Source organism: Cynocephalus volans, chromosome 2, assembly GCF_027409185.1.
Source record: "Cynocephalus volans isolate mCynVol1 chromosome 2, mCynVol1.pri, whole genome shotgun sequence".
Classification (NCBI taxonomy): domain Eukaryota; kingdom Metazoa; phylum Chordata; class Mammalia; order Dermoptera; family Cynocephalidae; genus Cynocephalus; species Cynocephalus volans.
In genome coordinates, this window is record NC_084461.1 from 56,977,314 (window position 1) to 56,999,158 (window position 21,845).

At 38.7% G+C, this 21,845-nt stretch overlaps 1 protein-coding gene across 1 annotated transcript in view; it reads left to right on the top strand.

The window, feature by feature from the left end:
• The window catches only part of LOC134370502 (microtubule-associated serine/threonine-protein kinase 4-like), a 287,590-nt gene that overhangs the window by 155,698 nt on the left and 110,047 nt on the right, over positions 1 to 21,845 (top strand). The window contains exon 2 of the mRNA XM_063087598.1: positions 4,273 to 4,426. Coding sequence (XP_062943668.1) covers positions 4,273 to 4,426 — 154 coding nt within the window. The remainder of the gene's footprint in view (positions 1 to 4,272; positions 4,427 to 21,845) is intronic.

Sequence of the window (21,845 nt, forward strand, 5' to 3'; positions counted from 1 at the left end):
TTAAGAAGGCTGAAAATTCAGTGTTCATGGACAGTTATAATATGCCTTTTTAGAGACAGATAAATGGTATTACTTGGGGATACAGTAATAGGAAAAGAAACCCATAGTCTGTGTTTGGAGACAGTGACAGTGATGGCAGAGACACTAAACAAAATTAGATTGGGCCTTGTAAATGATTTGCCTTTATTTTCATTGATAATGTGAATAGAATGATAGATTCTTTCGTGTTTCTTAGTCTAATTGTAAAACAAGAAACAATAGGTGGGGATGATAAATATAGATGTAAAATTCAATTACATGAATTATGTATGATTAGCATTTCCATAGGACTAATAATTTTTGAGACTTTCCCCAAATCTACGTCAGACTTACCATAGCTATACACCTTTTGTCCCTTAACATGCTTACATGCTTCCTGTGACAAACTGATAGCAAGAGCAATTGTACATTACTTACGTGTAGGTGGTGTGCTACATCTTCATCTCACTGACTTCTAAATTCAATAAGGTGCAAATACACCTCTGAAAACTGTTTTGTGGCTGCTACAGTTTGAATGTGCATTCCCTCCAAAGCTCGTGTGGAAGCTTGGTCCCCAATGTGGCTGTGTGGAAAGGTGAGGCCTTTTGGAAGTGATTGGATGGTGAAGGCTATGTCCTCATGAGTGGATTAATTTATTCATGGATTAGTGGGTTAATGGGGCCATGTGATACTCTGTGCCGCCTCAGGGCTCTGCAGAGAGTCCCCACCAGGAAGAAGTCCAGATGTGGGTCCTTGAACTTGGACTTCCCAGCCTTCAGAACTGTAAAGAAATACCCACCTCTCAATCTCTCTCTCTCTTTAAAATAAATTGCCCAGTTTCAGGTGTTGTTATAAGTGACAGGAAACTGAGTAATACAGTTGTTCTTTTTGTAACTAAAGGAGGTTACAGAAGCAGGTTTTGAGCAAATCCAGTCATCAGGAATTGATATTTGCGGTTGGTGAATGAAGTAAGGATGTATTTCTGGAGAATGTGTTTCAATCTAGAATTCTCTGTGGCTAGGTGACAAGAGAGTCAGATTTGGCTCTCTGGGAGTCCACTGCTTAGTGAGGAAAATTAGAAGTGTTTGAAGCGAGTGTAACAAACCCAACCTTAGATGCCCTTGAGCATCAGTAAAAGTTTCAAGAGTCTTTAGTTAAACTCTTTGTAGTACAAAGACTTTGGGAGTTTGAAAATGTTGGAAAACATTAAATTGCAGTCATTTAAAGGGGAATGTCCACAGTGATGGGTCTGCTGTCTACTGTAAGCTCTAGGGTGATGAAGTGTTTTTAAAGGAATCATGAGTGTTTGAATCAGGACAAAAAATGAAATATAAATTGCAGGGCTGTAGTGGACCATTTTGAGAAGCTTTGACTAACTGTAGAAAGAATAGTAAAGCCACTGACAACACAGCAAATTTGGAAAAAAGATCTATTTAGAGAGAGCCCTTTTGGGAGGATCTTGGAACATTGTACTATGCTTTTAGGTTTTTCAACTCATATTGTGTTTGAAACAGTTGCAGCCCTCACAGTTCACGGCCTCAATTTTCTGGATTTAAAATAGTACTCACCTCTTGGGGTTGTGATTCTGATTAAAAACCCTGGCTTATGGACTAATGGCTGTGGCTCTGTATATGTGATGAAATAGATTTTCTTTTATTCCTTTTTTCCCATGTACTTTCCCATTGCTTTCCTTCTCTTTCTTCCACATTTGTTTCATGCCTTTTATGGTTTTGTTGGAAATATGTAAAGAAATCACATTCCTATTTAGAAATTATTTTCTTTCATCTGCTTATTTTTCCATCCTCCATTAATTTATGATATAACAGTTTTCCCCAGAGTAATTAATTGTAATTGTGCAAGCTGAAACATTTAACTTCAGGTGAAAAATTACTAGCAGAAGCTGATGAACCTTAGACAATAAATATTTGTATTTTATGCGGCTGACTAGTAATTAAGAGAAAATAAGTAGAATGGACCCTAATTTGCCTGATTGCTTTGAGGGTTGGTCATCAGTTCTTGGTGCATTTACTAGGACTAGCAGCTGTTATGGAACATTTTGTTCAATGTCTATGGCACATTGCCACCTTGTGGCTGTAAATTTTCCTTGTAATGTAAAAGAGCAGTTTTTTAATGTTAAGTCTACATGATATAACCTTATTTTATATGTTTCCTAGTATTTATACTTTACCTTAATCACAAAGTATTTGAGACACCTTATAAGAATATGTAAAATATAGGATAGGAGAATTGTAGAGAGTATCTTTGTTTGTAGCAGAGGCATGCTGAAGTATTTAGGGGTGAAGATCTAAAATGTCCACAACTTGACATTTACTGTGTATGTGTGCATGCGTGTGTGTAGAGAGAGAGGAGAGATAAAAAAGCAGTGTAGCAAAGGGTTAACAGTTTACCACCGGTAAAGGGCATATGGCTGTTCATTGTACTATTCATACAAATTTTCTTCTGAAAAATTTCAAAGTAAAAGGCAGAAAAAAAGAAAAAAAAAATCTGGGGTAAGGACATAAACCAGAACCAAGGAGGAGGCAAAAATAGCCTCTGCGTTGTGTATCTGACTACAGTTGGATCACTGATTGGTTTGTGCATTTCCTAGTAGTTGATGGGTAGCTGTTAGGTTTCCCTGGCTACAATCCATTGTCTATGAGATTTTAAGGGCAAAATGTCTGAGGCTAGACAGGAATTCCTCCTTGGAGGCCCTCCTAGGTAGGACACTGATGTAATGAACACCAGCCTCAACAAATACCTTGAGATACGTACAACTGCTTGTTTGAAAGGGCTGTTTCTTTTAAAAGTGCACTTTGGAATCCCTTTTCCCTACTGATCTGGCTTTGATCCTGGAGTGGATAGACTGCTGACTCTTCAAGAGCCTCTCACTAAAACACTGACTGGCAGTGAGTTTGAGATGGTACTTACTGAGAAGTGCTTGAAATCCAGCTGTTTGGTGTTACTAATGAATACATTTGAGGTGGGGGGAAGTTGACATCTTGTAACACCTAAGCCAGTGAAGTCTGTTCTGTCTCAGCTAACTTGGGAGAGGTTACTGATGAGCAGGGTTAGGTTTCTTTTTGTACAATGATTTTGGACATGCTATAGTGCATACAAAGACAAATGTTGGATCTAGTCCCCCAATTTTTTCTTCCTATAAATACATCCATGATAGTTTTAATATGAAAAAAATTCAGGCAGGTATAACCAGGTGACCACCTCTTTTCCCATGAAAACAAAATAAATCTCAGTGAAACATTCTTTAAAATGCCTACCTTTAAACAATGTTACCCAAGTCTTTTTCTGTTTTTAAATTTCTAGAAAGTTGGCCCTTTTCTGTGGCAGGTGGAATTTCTATGAATATCTGAATATGTTGTACTTTTTTTGTCCCTAATAATTACCTGGACACACACACACATCTGCACATGAATATTTTTGTCCTTAGCTATCTAGACATATATATATGTATATATATATAAATATATATGCACATGTACTTACTTGAAGGTGAACATTTTAGAAGGTATGGCACTATTCAAGTATGAAAGATTTTCTTATAAAAGCAGGGCAGATCTTGAAAAAAGTGTGTGACACAAGGGGTTCTTTTGTAGAAAGCTGTCTCTTGAAGTGATTTTGGTTTCTCTGATTCTTGTGACAGGTTTTCTTTTAGAAAGCTATACAGTGATGTAGGGATGTATTGATTTCCATTAAGGTCTGTGGTGCTTAGAAATTCCTCTCCTGTATGTATATTTGTGAGCAGCTAAAGAAGTGATCTGTTGCTTCTCTGTACAGCAGTATTCTTCATTTCTTTGGTGTGGGGATCATGGCTCACAGACCAGTGTATTTTATATAGTGTCCCAGGATACATATACACACACACATGTGTATGATGGAATCAAAAATTTTATGAAACAATGTTTTCCCTTTCTTCATTGGAACCTGATAATTTCCATTCTGCTCCATTAAAAAATACTGGTTATAATTTACTAAATTTGCTCTCATGACCCATTAATGCGTTGTGACCTGTAGCTTGAAAAACACTGCTTTTGAGATTTTTCAGCAAGCTAGACTCTCCATTAGATGGAAGGTACAACAGTGAAATTCTAAATTCTCTAAAGTAACCAAACTAAAAACAGGGCTGGGAGAAAGGGGTGTAGAGAAGGGAAGGCAAGGAGGAAAGTGTGAGTGGTTGGTCTTTTGTTCTGGGTTGTATTGAGTGTCCCCAGCAAGTGATGCCGTTCTTTCTCTCTGCAGCTTGACCATATATTATCCCCTCCACCCATGCCTTTTCGGAAATGCAGCAACCCAGATGTGGCTTCTGGCTCTGGAAAGTCATTGAAGTATCAAAGACAGCTGAGTGAAGATGGAAGACAGCTGCGACGAGGGAGCCTGGGAGGGGCTCTGACTGGTGAGTCGTGGGTGGCTTGTAGAAGAGAAGGAATCCTCTTGATTTACAGGTCCTGCATGGCCGTGGAGTTCCACCTGTGAGCATCAGCCGGCTTCAGAATGGGCCTGCTTCTCTGCAGACCATTGGGCAAAACTTCATCCAATCTAGAAAGCAGTTACAATGAGGGTTTTCTTAGTAAACTTTACTGAAATATAAAACTGTTCCCATTTAAAGCGTACATATGGGTGAGATTTGGCAAATTTATACCCCATTGTAAGTACAATCACAATCAAGGTATAAAATGTTCCCTCTTCTCTTCCTAGTTAATCTCACGTTTCACCTCCTTCCCCCAATCCTTGCCCCCAGGAAACCATAGATCTGCTTTCTGTCACTATAGGTTAGATTTATCTTCTAAGAGTTTTATGTTAATGGATCATACAGTGCGTGCTCTTTTGTCTCATTTCTTTTGCTCAGTATGATGTTCTTAGATTCATTTATGTTGTGTGTATCAGTAGTGTATATTTAGCTTTATGAGAAAGTGCCAAAAGTATTTTCGAAAATTGTACCGTTTTATGTTCCCACCAGCAATGGATGAGCAATGCAATTGCTCTGCACCCTTCCTAACCTGTGACATTGCCAGTCTTCTTAATTTTAGCCATTTTAATGGTACGTAGTCATATCACATTGTGGTTTTCATTGTAATTCCTTGATGACTAGATAACATAGAGCATCTTTTCACATGGTTATTGGACATTTATATATCTTTTTAAATGAAGTATCTGTTCATATCTTTCACCCATTACTTAATTGCATTGTTACAATTTAATTACTTAATTTAAAATATTTTCAAATCCAGCAAACACACAAATGACTCTTATTGACATGAAAAATAGTCAAGATAAGTTAAAGCATGGCTCTTTAAAAAAGCATTCACTATTTAAAATTTTGTCATCAAACTTAACTTTAAATAACTAAAGGTTAGATTTCTATTATTTCGTGAGTGCTTTTTCTGCTAAGTATAAATGTTTTGCAGGAATTTAACTGTTTTTTAAATCCCGAAACAGTTTTCTCTACATATGACAGTCTTATCTGCCAGTTCAAAAATAGTCTGGAAAATAAGTTGAACTACATTTTTTGGGAGAATTATGGATTTTGACTTTTGAAGATGAAATTTCTGGGAACAGAACTGCTTCTGCCACATGATCAGTGAATCTGGAACATTTGACCCAGCATGGCACATGGCTGGGATGGAGAGTGAAACCAACCTCAGGCCAAGGGGAAGAAATTCATCAAAAAATTGCTGCACTTCACCGAGTTTAAGGCAGATGTTTTCACTTGAGTTTTACTGATGTTCTTCTCATGCTTGTTAGGATATTTTTCTTTGTTTTCCTTTTATAGATGTAGACTATTTGCTTTTTTAAGTGGGAGATCCTAAAGATTATTTAATCTAATCCCTTTTTTATAGATAGGGAAATTAAACCTTAAAGGTTGTCCGACTCACTCCCTTGTTTATTAATTTCACTTTGGGAATTTGCTTACCTTGATTAAACTATTTTTGACAAATAAGAGGGGTAGTAATTGTTTTCTCCATTTATGCTAAACCAGTTTACTTAAATGTTTAAAATAATGCAAGGGTATATAGCTCTTGATGAAGATATATGACCTAAAACATGAAATTTGGTCGTTAGCTTTAAAAAAAAAAAAGCTGGACTTGATTGCCATTTTATAATCTTAACAGTTCTAGCAATTCTATCCTTTCACAATTAGGTCTCTATACAATTATTTTTGGTCATTAAATATTTGGTCAGATAATTTTTTAAATGTTTAATAGTCTTCAGAAGAGCTTAAAAAATTCATTGAACATCAGCCTGTTTTTGAGAACAGTTCCTTGAAAGTAGTATTGGAATATGAGAAAACATTCTTAATTGGTCCTCCAGATAGCTTAGCTGAGGATTTAATGAAATAACACATGCAACGCACTTAGCTCAGTGATGGGCAGCTATTAGTATTATGTATATAACTTATTGAATTTGGGGGAATTTGGAGTTGATGGAGAGCATGGGCTCATGAAAATCAGTTTGGTATCCTTATCTCTACTGGATTTCTACTTTGTGGCAAGCACTGTGTTCATTTCAGGCTAATGTCAGGTGTTGGAGCAGAGAGAAGATAACATTATCCCTGATCTTTAAAAAATGTTGTTTCCACTAGTTTTAGGCAACTATAAATAATCACATGTGACCTCACCTTGGGGCGTACCCTGTTGCTAAATTTAAATTAAATCAAACTGGTTTTGCTTCCTGAAGCCTATTTCTGATCTATTCTGTTAAAGACCACCCACATTCCCATTGATTAATTTTTTATTTTTTTATTTTTATTTTATTTTTTAAATTTTATTTTGTCGATATACATTGTGGCTGATTATTGCTGCCCATCACCAAAACCTCCCTCCCCATTGATTAATTTTGTCTCGATCTGAGGATATTTTCTTTGTCAGTATTCTACTTTTCTTAAAAAAAAGTTTGTAAAGTCATAGTTTATAGTTTGAAAATTTTGCCACCCAATTATCCTTGATAAAGTTCACTAAACTTTTAGTTCTTTGAGAAGGTCTGTGATCTACTAATTTATTTACCCATAATAATATTGATAGCTAACCTCAAAAGCTTACTGTGTGGCAGACACTGTTTTTAGGGAATTACATTTATTTGACTTCTTTAATCCCTACAACATTTCTATGTGCCTATGAGGGTGCTCTTATCCCCATTTTACAGATAAGGACAGTGAGGTACAGGCAGGTTGACCATCTTGCACAACGTCCTGGTACTTGTAAACAGCAGAGCCAGGATTTGAACCCAGGCATTGTGGCTTCTGAGTCCATACTCATGACCACTGCACTGTTCCTAGCATAGTAGGTACCCAACAGGTTAAAAAACAAACTCTAAATTCCAGCAGGATTAATCAGAGTGAATCCTAGGTGGGAGAATCTTTGCTCAGTTGGAATTTGGGGCTGACTCAAACTGTAGGGCTCCTGGACCCTTAATTACAAAAGTAAATTAAAACTAGGCAATTAATACATATTTAAAACCTTAAAATGTACACATTTGTTAACCCAGCAATTCTGTTTCTCAGAATTCATCACTAGGAAATAATCGTGAGTATGTGCAGAGTATTAACTTTAGTTATATTTAGATCACTTCATTTATAATAATGGAAATTGTGTATCCTCTAAATATCTACCAAAGAATATTGATTAAAAATATTATGGTATACACATGAATGGAAAACAATTGTAAACGTTAAAAATCTTGTAGAAAAATGTGTTTTAATGTTGAAAGAGGCTCACAACTTATTTTTAATGGGAAATCCTGTATAGTCTCCCATACTGTATATGACTTACTATAACTGTAATTTAATAATTGTATATTTAATGAGGGAAAGGAAAACAATTACTGTCTCCTAAGGAATTTTGTCAAACTGGATGATGGTTGACTAGGCTCCATTTATAAATGGGCATCTGAAGGATGCTATGGCCTTTTTTATACCCTGCAGTTCAATCCATGAGACAGTTTTTGCCCCTGAGTTTTTTTTGTGGCATTCAGTGGTACATCAGTAGCAACAATAATGCTACATAACCACAAAAATCTCAATGGCAGATAACAATGTCTTTCTTGTTCATGTGGCTGTAGGTCAGCTGGGGTTTGGAGCCCGATCTGGGTTCCACTGGGCTTGGTTCCAGGAAGCAGTTTGGGTCTAGATTAGTTGTATGTGTCTGACTTCTTTCTTAGGGCAGCAGCTATCCAAGGTGTTGTCTTTCCTGGTAAAAGGCAGGAGCATAAGAGGGCAAGTCCACCTGCATAGGCACATTTTAAGCCTCTGCTGGTGTCATCTCTGCTAACTTTCTATTAGCTGAGGCCTGCCACGTGGTCAAGCCCAGAGTCAAGGGGCAGAAATGCACTTCTTCCACCTTGACATGTTGGCAAGGCTGCAGATATATAATGCTACTAGAACAAAGAGAAGAATGAGGACCAATAATTCATTCTATCATACTTAGCTTCTCTTTTTTAAAACAAATCTTTTACAATAAAAAAAACTTTATTTTTTAAATTATGAAAGTAATGTGTTTGATGTACACAATTTAGAAAGTACAAACCACTATGAAGAAAAAACCAAAAAGTCCATAATTCTACCATGCATAGACACCCATGATTGAAATTTTGATATTTTCCTCCCAAACTAAATTTTTGAATCACTAAGGGTATTAAATTAAAGGGGAGAAACAACCAGTACCCATTTCACAGGGCTGGAGTTTAAACAATAGACCCAGAGCTTATTTATGCCCATCATTGCCTGCATTTTATTTATTTATTTGTTTTTGGAAGGCTGATGTTGTTTTCTGTCTTCGTGGCCTGCAGCTTGCTAAATAGGCACCTAGGAGCATTGTGTAAATATTGGCTGAGCTTTGGAGCCCCCTGATGAGGAAGTGGAACATTATTCTAATCATTATACAGACACTTAAGTCTGGGCATGGCTATGTGGTAACATGCCTGACAGTTCACAGTGAGGAAGCTGCAGAATGAGGGACAGAACCTCAGATCTTAAATCCTGCCTTCTTGATATGCAAATGAATGCCCTGAGTCGTTGTCCTGCACACCATAGCTGTGATGTATGTTGTAGTTTATTGGTTAGAAAATGAAGGCTGCTTTTCCTCATGCAGAGAGTTGTGTTTTTCAGAAGGTATTTGGGTTGTTTGGAATGTAAAAGAAAGAGGAATCTCTATATCTGTATAACATACATATAATAATAAGAAATAGCTTTGTAGAAAATATAAAATTGGGATTTTTAAAACTTAGAATCATAATGTTCTATCTTGGGGGAAAAATGAGAGGTTTTTCTCTCGGACTATGGAAATCAATTTGGAATAACATCTGAAAATTTAGAAAAGGCATTTCTAAGTAAATTGGAAATGAAAAACAAACAACACAATCCCAGAAAATGTTCTTTCCTTTAAAATTAACCTGGAGGCCACTGCATTTGAGTACTGTGTAGTGCTTAAGGGGTCTCCTATCTTAAAGTCTTCCTTAGCTTAGTGGGCAGGTGTAAAAGAATTCAAATTAAAGCTAATTTACATAAAATATGGCTAGTTTATGGGTAGCTCTGGTCTTTAGTAAATATGAGTATTGCTCCTAATTACAAATTATTATTTCCTATATTCTCTAGATTTCTTCATGTTTGTTAATAGCATCAAAAGATGGCCTTTATAAAAATGGTGTGTGCTAGGATAATGCTACATGCTGTGACAAGCAAACAAAAAAGTCAATGGCTTAACACAATAGTTTATTTCCTGCTCATGTAACAGTTCAGAGTAAATGTTTTGGGTTGGTTGGCAGCTCTCTTCCCATGGTGATTTGGGGACCCACACCCCTTCCATCTTCTGGTTTTGTTCTTTATGGCCTGAGGTACTCTGTTTCCAGTTGGTGGAAGTAGAGAGAGAGAGAGGAGAAATCCTTCTGATTTTTTAAAAGTCCCAGTCTGGAAGGAACACACTCATATCCATTAACATTCCTCTGGCAAGATCCAGTCAAATGGTCACAGCTGACTGCAAGGCTGGGGCTGGTGTGGGGGAGCTAGGATATAGTGTGCCTGCAGGGCCGTTGCCTCAGGGTCCAACTACATTGAGGCAGGGGAGCTTGGCACTTACTAAGTCAGGGAGGACTGGGAGAGAAATAAATTTTAGTAAAGAAATAAGATGTGTTTAATTCCATTTTCGGTATGTTACATTTGAAATGCCTGTGAGACATGCTAAATAAGGTGTGTCAAGTAGGACTGTGGAGTCATAGAAGTGGAGAGAATCATATTTTGAGAAGGAAAGGATTGCTATATATTGGCTGCATCTTAGAGTAAGTGAGATGAGGACAGGAACGTGTCATGAGATTTGATAGTATAGTCACTGGATAACCTTGGGGAGAGTAGTGAGGTGGAGGTAGAAACTAGAGCAGAGTGGGTTACAGGAAAATGGTGATTCAGGAATTGGAGATAGCTTATGTTGTTGGCATATAAGACTGTAGATAGCTCCTTTGAGACGTTGTGCTATGAAAGGGATGAGAAGGTGTAAGCTGGAAGGATATGTGGGGTCAGAGAGAGCCATCTTAGTATGGGAGCTATCAAAATGTGTTTGGAGGAGATAGATGATAGCCAAAAAAAGTATTTGGAGGAACCGGGCAGGGTATCCAGAACACATGTGAGAGGGTTGGGCTTTTGTAGAAGGAGGGGCACTTCCTCCATTGTGACAAGAGGAAGAAAGAAATAGATGCAAGAGGGGTAGTTTAGGCACAACTATACCATGGAATACTGCTCAGCAGAAAAAGAGACAAACTGTTGATACGCACAACAACCTGGGTGAATCTGCAGAGAACTATGCTGAATTGAGCAAAGAAAGGTCAGTTTCAAGAGGTTACAGACTGTATTCCATTTCTATATAACATTCTCGAAGTGACAAAATTACAGAAATGAAGGACTGATTCATGATTGTTGGGGCTTAAGGAGGGGGTGAGGAGGAAGGGAAGTAGGTGTGACCACAAAAGAGCAGCACGTGGGATCTTTGCAGTGTGGAAATAGTCTGTGTCTTGACTGTATCAGTGTCACTACTCTGGTTGTGATATTGTACTATAGTATTTCAAGATGTTACCATCGGGGAAAACTGGGTAAATAGGGGTACCTGGGATCACTCTATTATTTCTTACCACTGTATGTAAATCTAAAGTGATCTCAAAATAAGTTTAATTTTTAAAATGTTCCCTTTCTATATCGCTGAGCTTAATAAATTTGCTTTTTAAAAAAGCAGGTAGTTTAATAGATTTGGTGGCTTCACTTTTCTTAATGCGTTGTAAGAGAACTGGATGGGGTCGGGAGGGTGATCTAGGAGTTAAAGAAAGAAGTATGAAATAGTCTGGAAGAATAGGAAAGGTAGCTATAAATGTAGTTGGATTTCATGGAAGCATTACCAGCCATTTAAGGTCTGAGATTGTGAACTGAAAGTGAAGCCTGTCTGCATGTTTGAGGAAAAGGTTAAGGCACTAGGGAGATCTGTGTACTGGGAATATTGGTTCTGCAGAACATAGCAGAGAGGCCTGGTCATTCAAGAGAGTGGTGTGAGGGTGGAGCTGAGCTGGATGGGAATGAGAGGAGGTTTTGGTGCCCAGGGTGGGATTTTGCAGGAAGTGAATCAAAGCCAGTGGGAGCTTGGAAAGAAGACTGCAAGGAGGGACTTGGATGTCTGGTGGAGTTGGGTGAGCAGTAGGTGGGCTGAAATTGACTTAACCAGCCATGAAGGTTGTTTGAAATGTTAATATTGTACAATTTGGCACTTTTTGAAACTTTTAAAGGGCAGAGACCTCTGCAGTTCTCATAGATGGTAGAGATAGTATCTCTATGATAGATAGTATCTCTTATGATACTTTCGATTTGGGTTCTTGGCTCTTTGCCAACAGGAAAAAAACACCCATATCCACAAATAATTCACATTTAACATTTTACTGACTTTAATATATCCAGCTTCTATTTGTTTTACTATTTCTTAATACCACACTTACAAAATCTCTATGCTGAAGGCACATAACCGAGGGCAGGAATTCTTTTCAGTTGATGTAGTGTTTGTTCTGTTTTAAAACTTGTAAGATTATGTAGTTCATCAGTAGTAGTTCATGAAGCTGGAGAATGTCTCTACCTATTTTTCAGAGTCACCAAGCAGTAAAGAGACAATTCTGTTAGCATCTTCTTCCTGGTGAGAGTGTGTTCCTGGTGAGAGTGTGTGATTTTAAGAAGCCTTTAAAACCATTGACTGTCTTCACTGCTCCTATGTCAGTTTATAGTCTGGATATTTTGTTTGCCAGCTAGGTGTTCTCAGTGGAAGGTGAATATTTTGTTGTATTTTTACAGGAGCTTGTGGTGTCTCCTTGTCAGAATAGGAAGGTCTCATGAGACCTGGACTTAATGGGGCCTGCAGCTTGTCAGCTAGTTCCTTTGGCGGATGCTGCCTCCCAGTGGCACTGTGTCAAGGAGCTTCTGCTGTAGCTCATCTCTCGTGCGCATGGTCTCCTGCTGAGTCATTGCCCCTCTAACGTGCTCACATGGAGGTTTCCAAGTTCTGGGTCACCTGCTGCTTAGGAACTGCCAAGTGTCCACCACCTTGTTCAGAGCCAGGTTGCAGAGTGCTCTTGGAGGCCTACATCTCTCTTTGAGGCATTTTGCACCAAGGAAGCTTTCTCAAGAGTTGACAAGTCAGGCATGATGGGATTCTGAATTAAGGAAAGAAGCTAAATGAGGACTTGAAGAATCGAATGCATTTCTCTTATATCGAGAGTCAGAGGAGAGACTGGGCTATTTGCTTTGATGTGTAGGTGAGTTCCAGAGAGTGCTGGGAGCCATGCTAGATCAGCAAATCTGGCTGGTCAGAAATCTGTTTTATAGTTCTATACCTGATATGGTTTGAAGGACTTAAAACTTTGTTCTGAGTGTTAATTAAGATATTTTTCATAGAAGGCTGTCTGGCTACTGTGGCTAATGTCTGGAATCCTGCTCACAGTGCCACTTGAAGAGCTCTTAATCCTGTTCGTGACGCCAGTTGTAAAGCTAGGGGACCACGCCAGTTGTTGGGCTCCTTTTACCTCCTGGTAATCTTGTACCGACTGGGCTGGTCATTGAACTAGGGCTGGGTCTGGACCTCCCAGACCCCTCCAGCCCTTTCACAGACTGGATCACAAACCCTTCATGTGCCAGGCTGGGTCCCCAGACCCCTCACATGCCAAGCTGGATCACCAGACTCCTTCACGCAGGTCTGTGAGCTAGGTAACTGGCCAAAAGGTCCTTGGAAGTAGGTTTGGAAAAGCATGGCTGTGCTGATGGCGGCTGTCCCAGGCAGTAAACACCAGCCAAAGTGGCAGTGCTGCGCTGGTGCACTAACTCCACCCCTCCACACAGTGTTTACTGAACCGCCCCCAACTGGCCCTGAGGCAAGGGGAGCCTGATTAAATTATTCTATTTTCCCAACAAAGGCCCAGTTACTTGTAAGTTTTTTGAAGCACCTTTTGTAGAATAAAAGATACCTGGGGCCTTAAATCACTGTTGACATAGAATTTCAAGACTGCTAGGGCAGGAGGATACTCAGACAGAGATAAACCATTATCACCTGCAAAGTAAGGGGGCCTGTTGACCTTCGGCTGGGTGTGTTGAATGTGGCAGACCAAATCAAATAACTGAAATTCCCCAATGTGCTGTACCAAAGAAGAGCGTGACTAGTGGTCATTTAAAGTTTTGGCTGGCATGATTTTGGAAGTTGGGTGTGTCTAAATATATTTCTATACCAATTTGGCTATTGAAGAATCTTAACAGAAACAGACCAAAAATGTATAGAATATTAGGATTCACAAAGCACAAAGCTTTCCTCCCTCCCGCCTCTCTCGCTCATTTCCTTTGCTCTAGTGTGATTCTTTAAATAATGGACGTTGGTCACTCTTGTGGGAAAACGTGAATTTATTGAATCCATACATTAAAAATTCAAGTGATTTGTTCTTAAAATTCTCTATAGGATTGGAAATTGATTTCAGGGTTTTTTTTCCCCTAGCATTTGATCAACGTGTGGGATTTTCTGAAGAGGCATAATCATATTCCTTTTTGTTTCCACTGTTTCTGTTTATGTGTTTTTAGTACTTGCCTGAAGATCTGTTTCATTGTGATAGGACAGACTGCGGCCTGGCATGGCGGGGCACGGTTTTCCTGTGCGTCATACACTGTGCACTTTTAGGTTCTGAAGAGCCTGCCGATGCTGAGCTTATCTTCCCAGTCCTCATGCTCGTGTGTGTGCCAGTAGCTTCTTGTGAGTCTTTAGTACGTTCGAGGAAGCCATAAACGTTGAATTGATTATATTACAGTTAAGAGTGTGAAATATTAATTGAAATAATAGAAAATTAGTATTAACTATTAAATCTCACACATAGCAGCCCTTGAATTACTGGGGAGGAGAAAATAAGGTTGGGGAAGGTAAGAACGTGGCTGCTGGTGCCATTTCATGCCACCCTAGAATCCGCATACATAGTTGGATGTAGGTACCTGGCCCTTCTGGTGACACTTTCTTACTGTGTACAGTCAGGTTGCAGTGCACATGCATGGCCATGCTTGTGAGGCACTGGCTGCTCATGTGCTGGAACTTGTAAATTGGACTACGTAAGTCCTCTGCACAACAGAGGCACGGTAGTAGGGTGCATTTAGTAGTGATTAGAGGAGATGTAGAACAGAAAGAAAAGGGGTTGCCTGACTTAAATGGAATGGAGTTTAAAGATAGAAAGCAAGTGCCTGGGCTGGGTGGAGACAGCATGTTGACATTTTCCTCCGCTGTCTCAGGGTGTCAGGGGAAGGATGTGAGGTGGGGATCTGAGGCCCAGATTCTAGCCCCAAGTCAACCTCTTAAGTAGTCCTGCCTTCATTGCTGGTTCTGTTTCCTCATCTGTAAAATGGGTGGATTGGACCGTATACTCTCAAGGTCCCTTAGAGCTTGAGTAGTAAAGACTAATAAATAATTTTAGCTTCGTAGGTGAGAGGGAATGGAAAGTCTTTGCAGAGAAGGGTTTTCCTTTATTTCCTCTCACTTTTAGAACTCACATCTCCTGCCGTGCCACCATTGCTACTGTCACACAGAAACACTTTCAACATTGCTGTGCGAGGAAGCCCACCTTCTCCTCTAGTGGAGCATGCCAGTGAGTGTCCTGTCACTGTCCTCTGAAACTCAGCACACCAGGCCATCCAGCTTGTGCTTGAAACTCATTTTCATTGGCCAGTCAAAACCACCAGGAAAGTAGACTTTTTTTTTAACTTCCTGGATGGAAACTGAAAATGATGCTGACTTTATGTCAGCTGGACAGGAGAAAGAGTAGACAAAGAAATGCAAATGCCACCAACCAGGGAGTTTAAAGATTTATAAAAATTAGTGTTTCTGATATATTAATGACTCTGGTGGTGGTAGCCTACATTTGTCATTGTCATGTTCCGTTGTCATTCAAGTACTTAATCAATGCATATTGTCATGGCTAAATTTATTTTCTCGTGTTTGCCTCGCCAGATAATTTCTCTGTTCTTTGACAGTACTGTCTCAGGTACCTGCATCAGACCTGGGCCTGAAGGGAGAGCGGAGGGTAAGTCCCCTCCTTGCTTTTAATGTATTGCTGACTTGCTCACAGGGAAAAACTTGTGAAAGAAAGAACAATGTCATTTAAGTGTCTGTTTCTTTCTTTCTCAATAAGAAAGGTAGAATCATGCTATGGTTTGAATGTGCCCCCTCCAAAATTCATGTATTGCCAATAGGATAGTATTAAGAGAGCCTTTAAAAGGTGGTTAGGCCATGAGGATGGCTCCCTTTTTAATGGGATTAAGGCCTCTTTAAGAGAGGCTTCACCCAGTGTTCGTTTGCTGTTCTGCCATGCATCAAGAAGGCCCTCACCAGACCAAATGCCAGTGCCTTGGTCTTGGATTTCCCAGCCTCCAGAACTGTGAGTAATAAATTTCTGTTCTTTGTAAATTCACCAGTCTCAGGTATTTTGTTGTAGCAGCACAAACTAAGACAAATCATGACCACTGTAAATTATTAATGCTGCACTAAATTTGGCTTTAAGAAGGATTTTGCATTAGGTAACTCAGCTCCCAGCTTCCCCTTCCCTGTAAAGGAGAGGTGTGTACATATATTAAGTGACATATGTGGACATTCGTTATGGGTTTGCATGTATGCATGCACACACTACATCACATCCTTGGTTTTTATTATGTCCCCTAATGTAGGATGTGTCTGCATTTTTGCCCTCAGTTACCCTGGAGGATGGTAGCAATTATGAATGTCATTGCCTTTTTTTAGACCTCTGAAACAAATTTCTCTGAGCTCAAAACAAGGAAGAAGAGGTTAGATTGTTTCGATAATCTTCTGTTAAATAAAAACCCACTATGTTTCTGTCTTTGCCTTGTTTGCCGACAATCTCAGTGCAGAGTATTTTGTTTGTTTTGTTTTTGCTCCATTTTGCTAAGTTTTAGGTGCAGTGGTATGTACGTATAAATAACTTAAAAAATAGGGGGAAATAATGCATCATGCACACACCCAGGGCAATGAGTGTTGCCACCATCCCCCCTTAGGTGTATAAAATGGACATGAAACACTCAAATTCCATTCCAAACACCTTCATTTTATTTTAGCTGACTCCTCCACTTCTTTCTCCCACTCTCTTCCCTGATACCATTTTATTTTGTTCTTTTCTTAAAGGATAGATCACTTTTACTTTCTTTTATTTGTATACCTATCATTTCTTTTGCTAGTTTGTAAATTCCTTGAGGACTTTTTCCCCGTATTCTCAAAGCAAAGGCCCATGCTCTGCAAATACTAAGTGCTTGGTAAAAAGGGTTGCCATATAAAATATAAGACACCCAATTAAATTTTAATTCAAATACACATACTAAACATATTAATAGTTGTTTATGTTTAATGCAATATTCAAGGCGTACATATTCAAATTTGTTTAAATTCAAATTCACTTAGGCAGTATGTTTTTACTTGCTACATCTTGCCATCCTATCAGTAAATGTTGGAATGGTTTTGTATCTAGGCATTATGAGATGTGCTGGCTCATAGGTTCCTGCATGGTATGAATGGAAAGGGTTAGAGGCATTATACATACACATTAGTACAATGTCCTTTTCTTGTGTTCCCCCCACCATACCTGCTTAGTCACATTGGAGTCAGGACCACCTTTGTGGATGACCCCAAGCAGAACTGATAAATGATATACTCAAAGAATGTGAACATCTGTCCTGTGATGATGCCACAGTACTCTCTTGGATTCAAATAATGGGAGATTAAATGCATTTAGTGGAATGGCTAGAAGAAAATGATTAGGCTTTCAAGCTTAAGAGATGATTCCACCTCAGCCCACTGATTTCTCTATTATCATGGCTGAATTCTCTAAAAAGGAATGTAAAGTAGCCTGGCAAAACTGTCCCTGTAAAACATAAAACACTGAAACACTGATCCTGGAGTTCATGACTATTTAATGCCATCTGAACTTCCAGAAGCAGTCAGTGGCTAAATAATAGACCAGAAATGGAAAGGCTGAATTCTAACCCTACACCTACCATTACTTTTCAAGCAATGCTGAGGCAATTATGCTAATCTTGGCTTTGATTTTTTTTTCTTTTTCAAAATAAGAGCTTAGAATATCTTTTCCCATCCGTTCACTTTCATTCTGTGTGTGTGCTCACAGGTGTATTGAATCTCTTGTAGGCAGCATGTAGTAGTTGGATTTTGTTGTTTATCTAGTCAGCCACTCTGTGTCTTTTGATTGGAGAATTTAATCTATTTACATTTAAGGTAATTATTGATAGGTGAGGACTTACTACCACCAGGTTGTTCATTGTTTTTTAGCTGTTTTGCAAATCCTTTTTTCCTCTCTTACTTTCTTTCTTTGTGGCTAAGTGACTTGCTGTAGTAGTATGTTTTTATTCCTTTTTATTTTTTGTGTATCTGTCACAGGTTTTTGCTTTATGGTTACCATGAGGCTTACAAAAAATGTCTTATAATTATAACATGTTATTTTAAGCTGATAACTTAACTTTGATTGCAAAAAAACTCTATACTTTCACTTCCTTCACCCCACAGTTTGAATATTTGATGTCACAATTTACATCTTTTAGTATTGCATATGTTTTAAATTATTGCAGTTATTATTTTTAATAATTTTATCTTTTAACCTTCATACTAAAGAAATAAGGATTTATACACCACCATTGCAGACAGTATTAGAGTATTCTGAATCTGTGTGCTTACTTTACCAGTGAGTTTTTTTCTTTCAGATATTTTTGTGTTACTCATTAGAGTCCTTTTCTTTCAGCTTGAAGAACTCTCTTTAGCATTTCTTATAAGACAGGTCTGGTGGAGATGAACTTCCTCAGCTTTGTTCATCTGGGAAAGTCTTTATCTCTCCTTTGTTTCTTTGTTTCTGAAGGACAGCTTTGTTGGGCAGAGTATTCTTAGTCAGCAGTTTTTTTCCTTCAGCACTCTGAACATATCATCCTCCCTCTCCTGGCTTGTAAATTTTCTGCTGAGAAGTCTGCTATTAGGCATATTGGACCTCCCTTATAGGTTATTTGCTTCTTTTCTCTTGCTGCTTTTAAGATTCTTTGTCTTTGGTTTTTGACAATTTGATTACAATATTTCTTGGGGTAGTCTTATTTGGATTGAATCTGATAGGTAACCTTTGGCCTTACCATACCTGGATATTTACATCTTTCTCCAAGTTTGGGAAGTTTTTTGCTATTAAATAATTAACTTCTAGCCCTTTGTCTTTCTCTGCTTCCTCTTGAGCTCCAATGACTCGAACATTTGCTCTTTTGATACTGTCCCATAAATTCCATAAGCTTTTTTCATTCCTTTTCATTCTTTTTTTAAACAAATTTATTTATATTTTTAAATGACATATAAAATTATATATATTTACCTGTATAGTATGATGTTTTAAAGTATATGTACATTATGGAGTGGTTAAATGTAGCTAATTAAAAAATGCATTACTTCATATGGTTATCTATCGGTAATCCACCCAACATAGAACTGGAAACTGTTCCAAAGAAATGTGAATTAGGCTGTCTATAGAAATTTCCTTATAAAAATAGAGAACCTGTTAGGAAATTTGGACTTGTCTGGAAATTTTTGCTTAGATCGTGATGTGGAGTTTATTTTATCCCTTCTATGGCTGCTTTCATTCTTTTTGTTTCTCTTGTAAAGCTCCTGGTCCCAGACTCCTCTTTGGCCTCTGCCATAACTGTTTGGATGTAGGGTAATTGTCAGAAATGTTTTGCATCTCAGAGCTGCCAGTGGCATTTGGGTGCATCAATCAAAGCATCTTGGTGTGCAAAAGAGTGCTTGAATAGGGTTCATAATTCCTCCAAAAAATAAGATACTTAGGACAATTTGTCCTTTAGTGTATTGAAGTTCATCACCTTACTTTGAAAATACACATTATATTGTGGAGGTGAAAGACTCTTTTGGAGATGTTTTTTAGAGGAGAAAATCAAAGCCAGAAGTGACATGATCTTCATATCAAGTTTAAAGCCTTTGAGTCTTTCATTATTGTTATCATTATAAAACAAACAATTGAACCAAATTTGAATATTCTTCTAGGCAATGTGGAACTAAACAATAATGGAAAAATATAATCCCTGGGAGAAATATAAATGAGAGACAGAATGGAGAGTTAATATGCACAGACATAAATAAGTGATTCTGTAAAACTCCAGTGTGTTCTACATGCAGAGTATTGTGCTAGGTAGGACATGGGGCTACAGTGGTAGATGAGATACAGTCCTAGTTGACACAGAGTTTACAATGGAGTACAGCATATTGTGTTCAGAAATAAATAGTACTCTGTACACATGCACCCACATACAGAAGCAGATGATGTAATGGAGGAAGGTAAGGCTCGAAGCACTTCTGGTTGTGGACTTAATGCCAATGCGGCTAAAATGGGTAAAGTGTCCTGGAGGGGGTCCCAAACCACCACTGAGCACAAACTGTGTATTCAACATGTGCTGGGCAGTTTACATGTGTTACTATCATCACCACTAGGGGTGAGGAAATAGAAGCTCAGAGAGGTAAGCTAATTTATCCAGGGCTGTCTACCTAATAAATGGTAAAACCAGAATGCAAACCTGTGTCTGCCTGATTTTCTATGCCGTGCTCCTGAGTTCACCTGGTGAATGGAATGAGAACCAATTATTCCTGAAGTGCCCAGTACTGGTGAGAATTTGGTACAGTCTGAGGATGGTACTGAGGAGGAGGTCCCTAGCCAGGCAGAGCAGTTTAGCAATGGAAAGTAGAGGGGATAGTAAGTCATTGTTTATTGCAGGCCTTCTATTTGTCACATGGTATGATAGGCTCTGATTTATTCTAAATTAGTTCTCACAGTCACCTCATGAGATTGTTATTATCTCCATTTTACAGAATGTTTACAGGAAACTGAGCCTCGGGAGGTTAAGAAGTCTGACCAAGGTCACACTGCGACTACATGGTAGTAGTCAGGGTTTGAGTTTAGGATTTGAACCTTGTGATTGGGACCAAATGGTGATGGACTTGAAATCAACAGTTTGATTTCATGAGTTTAGAAATTGAGGGTATTTCCAGGATCTGGAGGGGCAGTGAACACATTTAGAAAGAGTGAAATTTTGGAAAGGATTGAACTAACTGGTTGAGAAGTCAGAGTATGACGAAGAGGAGGAGGAGATGACTCTTATTCATTTGAATATTCTTTTGGAGAGGAAAAGAAACTGGTCCACAGGGAGGTTTCAGAGAAGAGTAGAGGAGGCAGATGGGGGAGGAAAGAGGAAGAGAGAAGGGGGGAGCTGACAAGTAGTTTAACAGCTGTTCCACATAGCCACAAAATGACTCTGAGAAAAAGTGGTTCTATTTATTTGCTGTTTCCTTCCATATATCTTGCCAACAGCATTCATCAATAACTGTCATTTCCCGGGGGGTTTAGACATGTCTAGCAATTCATTCTGCTGCATTATATTTCAATATGTGAATGGAGGGGAGCCAGATTACAGATGTGAACTCTGACCTCTGCCCAGCGTTGCTTAGACACTGGTACCACCCAGCTCCTGGGATGCCCACACTCAAACAGACTTTCATTCCAAGCAACGCTGCTTGGTGTCAGATTCTTGTTACTGTGTTCTCATTAGAGTAGAATCTATTTCATACTTCTTTAAAAATCAATTTTAAGTTGTCACATTAGCCTTTGGTCTATGCAACTGGAGCTTAGGGCCAAACCATTATTTATTTTTTGATAAGAATTTTAAATGCAGACAACCACCACCTGAAGTCAGACTGCGCTTTGGTGGTCTAGTTGCAATAGGGAGTTTGGTGGCCAGGGCTGGGTCTCATTGCAGAACGGGAGAATTAGCTGGGTGTTGATACGTGGAATGGCAGTGATATACTTGTAATAATAGAAACATTACAGTTTACTAAGCTCTACCTCATGCATTAACTTTTTTGATCCTAATATCTGCCCTTAATAGAATTTGACTGAGGGGTAATCTTGGTGCATGAGAAGAAATATTGCTTCTTTAAGAATAAGTTAAGGGAAAGCAAAAGAAATGCCAAATATGTTTCTCTGCAAGTATGACTTTGAATTGTTTCCACTTTAAAATATATGATGGGTTGGCATTTTTGCCTTTTTCTCATAAAATGGCAAGAGTAACAGGGTGACTATCTGTGACTGAGGGTGAAAAGACCACTGTACCTTTGAATCACCTTGCCATATTACCCACACCACAGTTATTTTTGATTTAAAACTGCAGCTGTGATTGGCAGTGGCAGTTTGAGATTCTACTCCATGGCCTCATGGTTAGTCCAAAGGCTTTG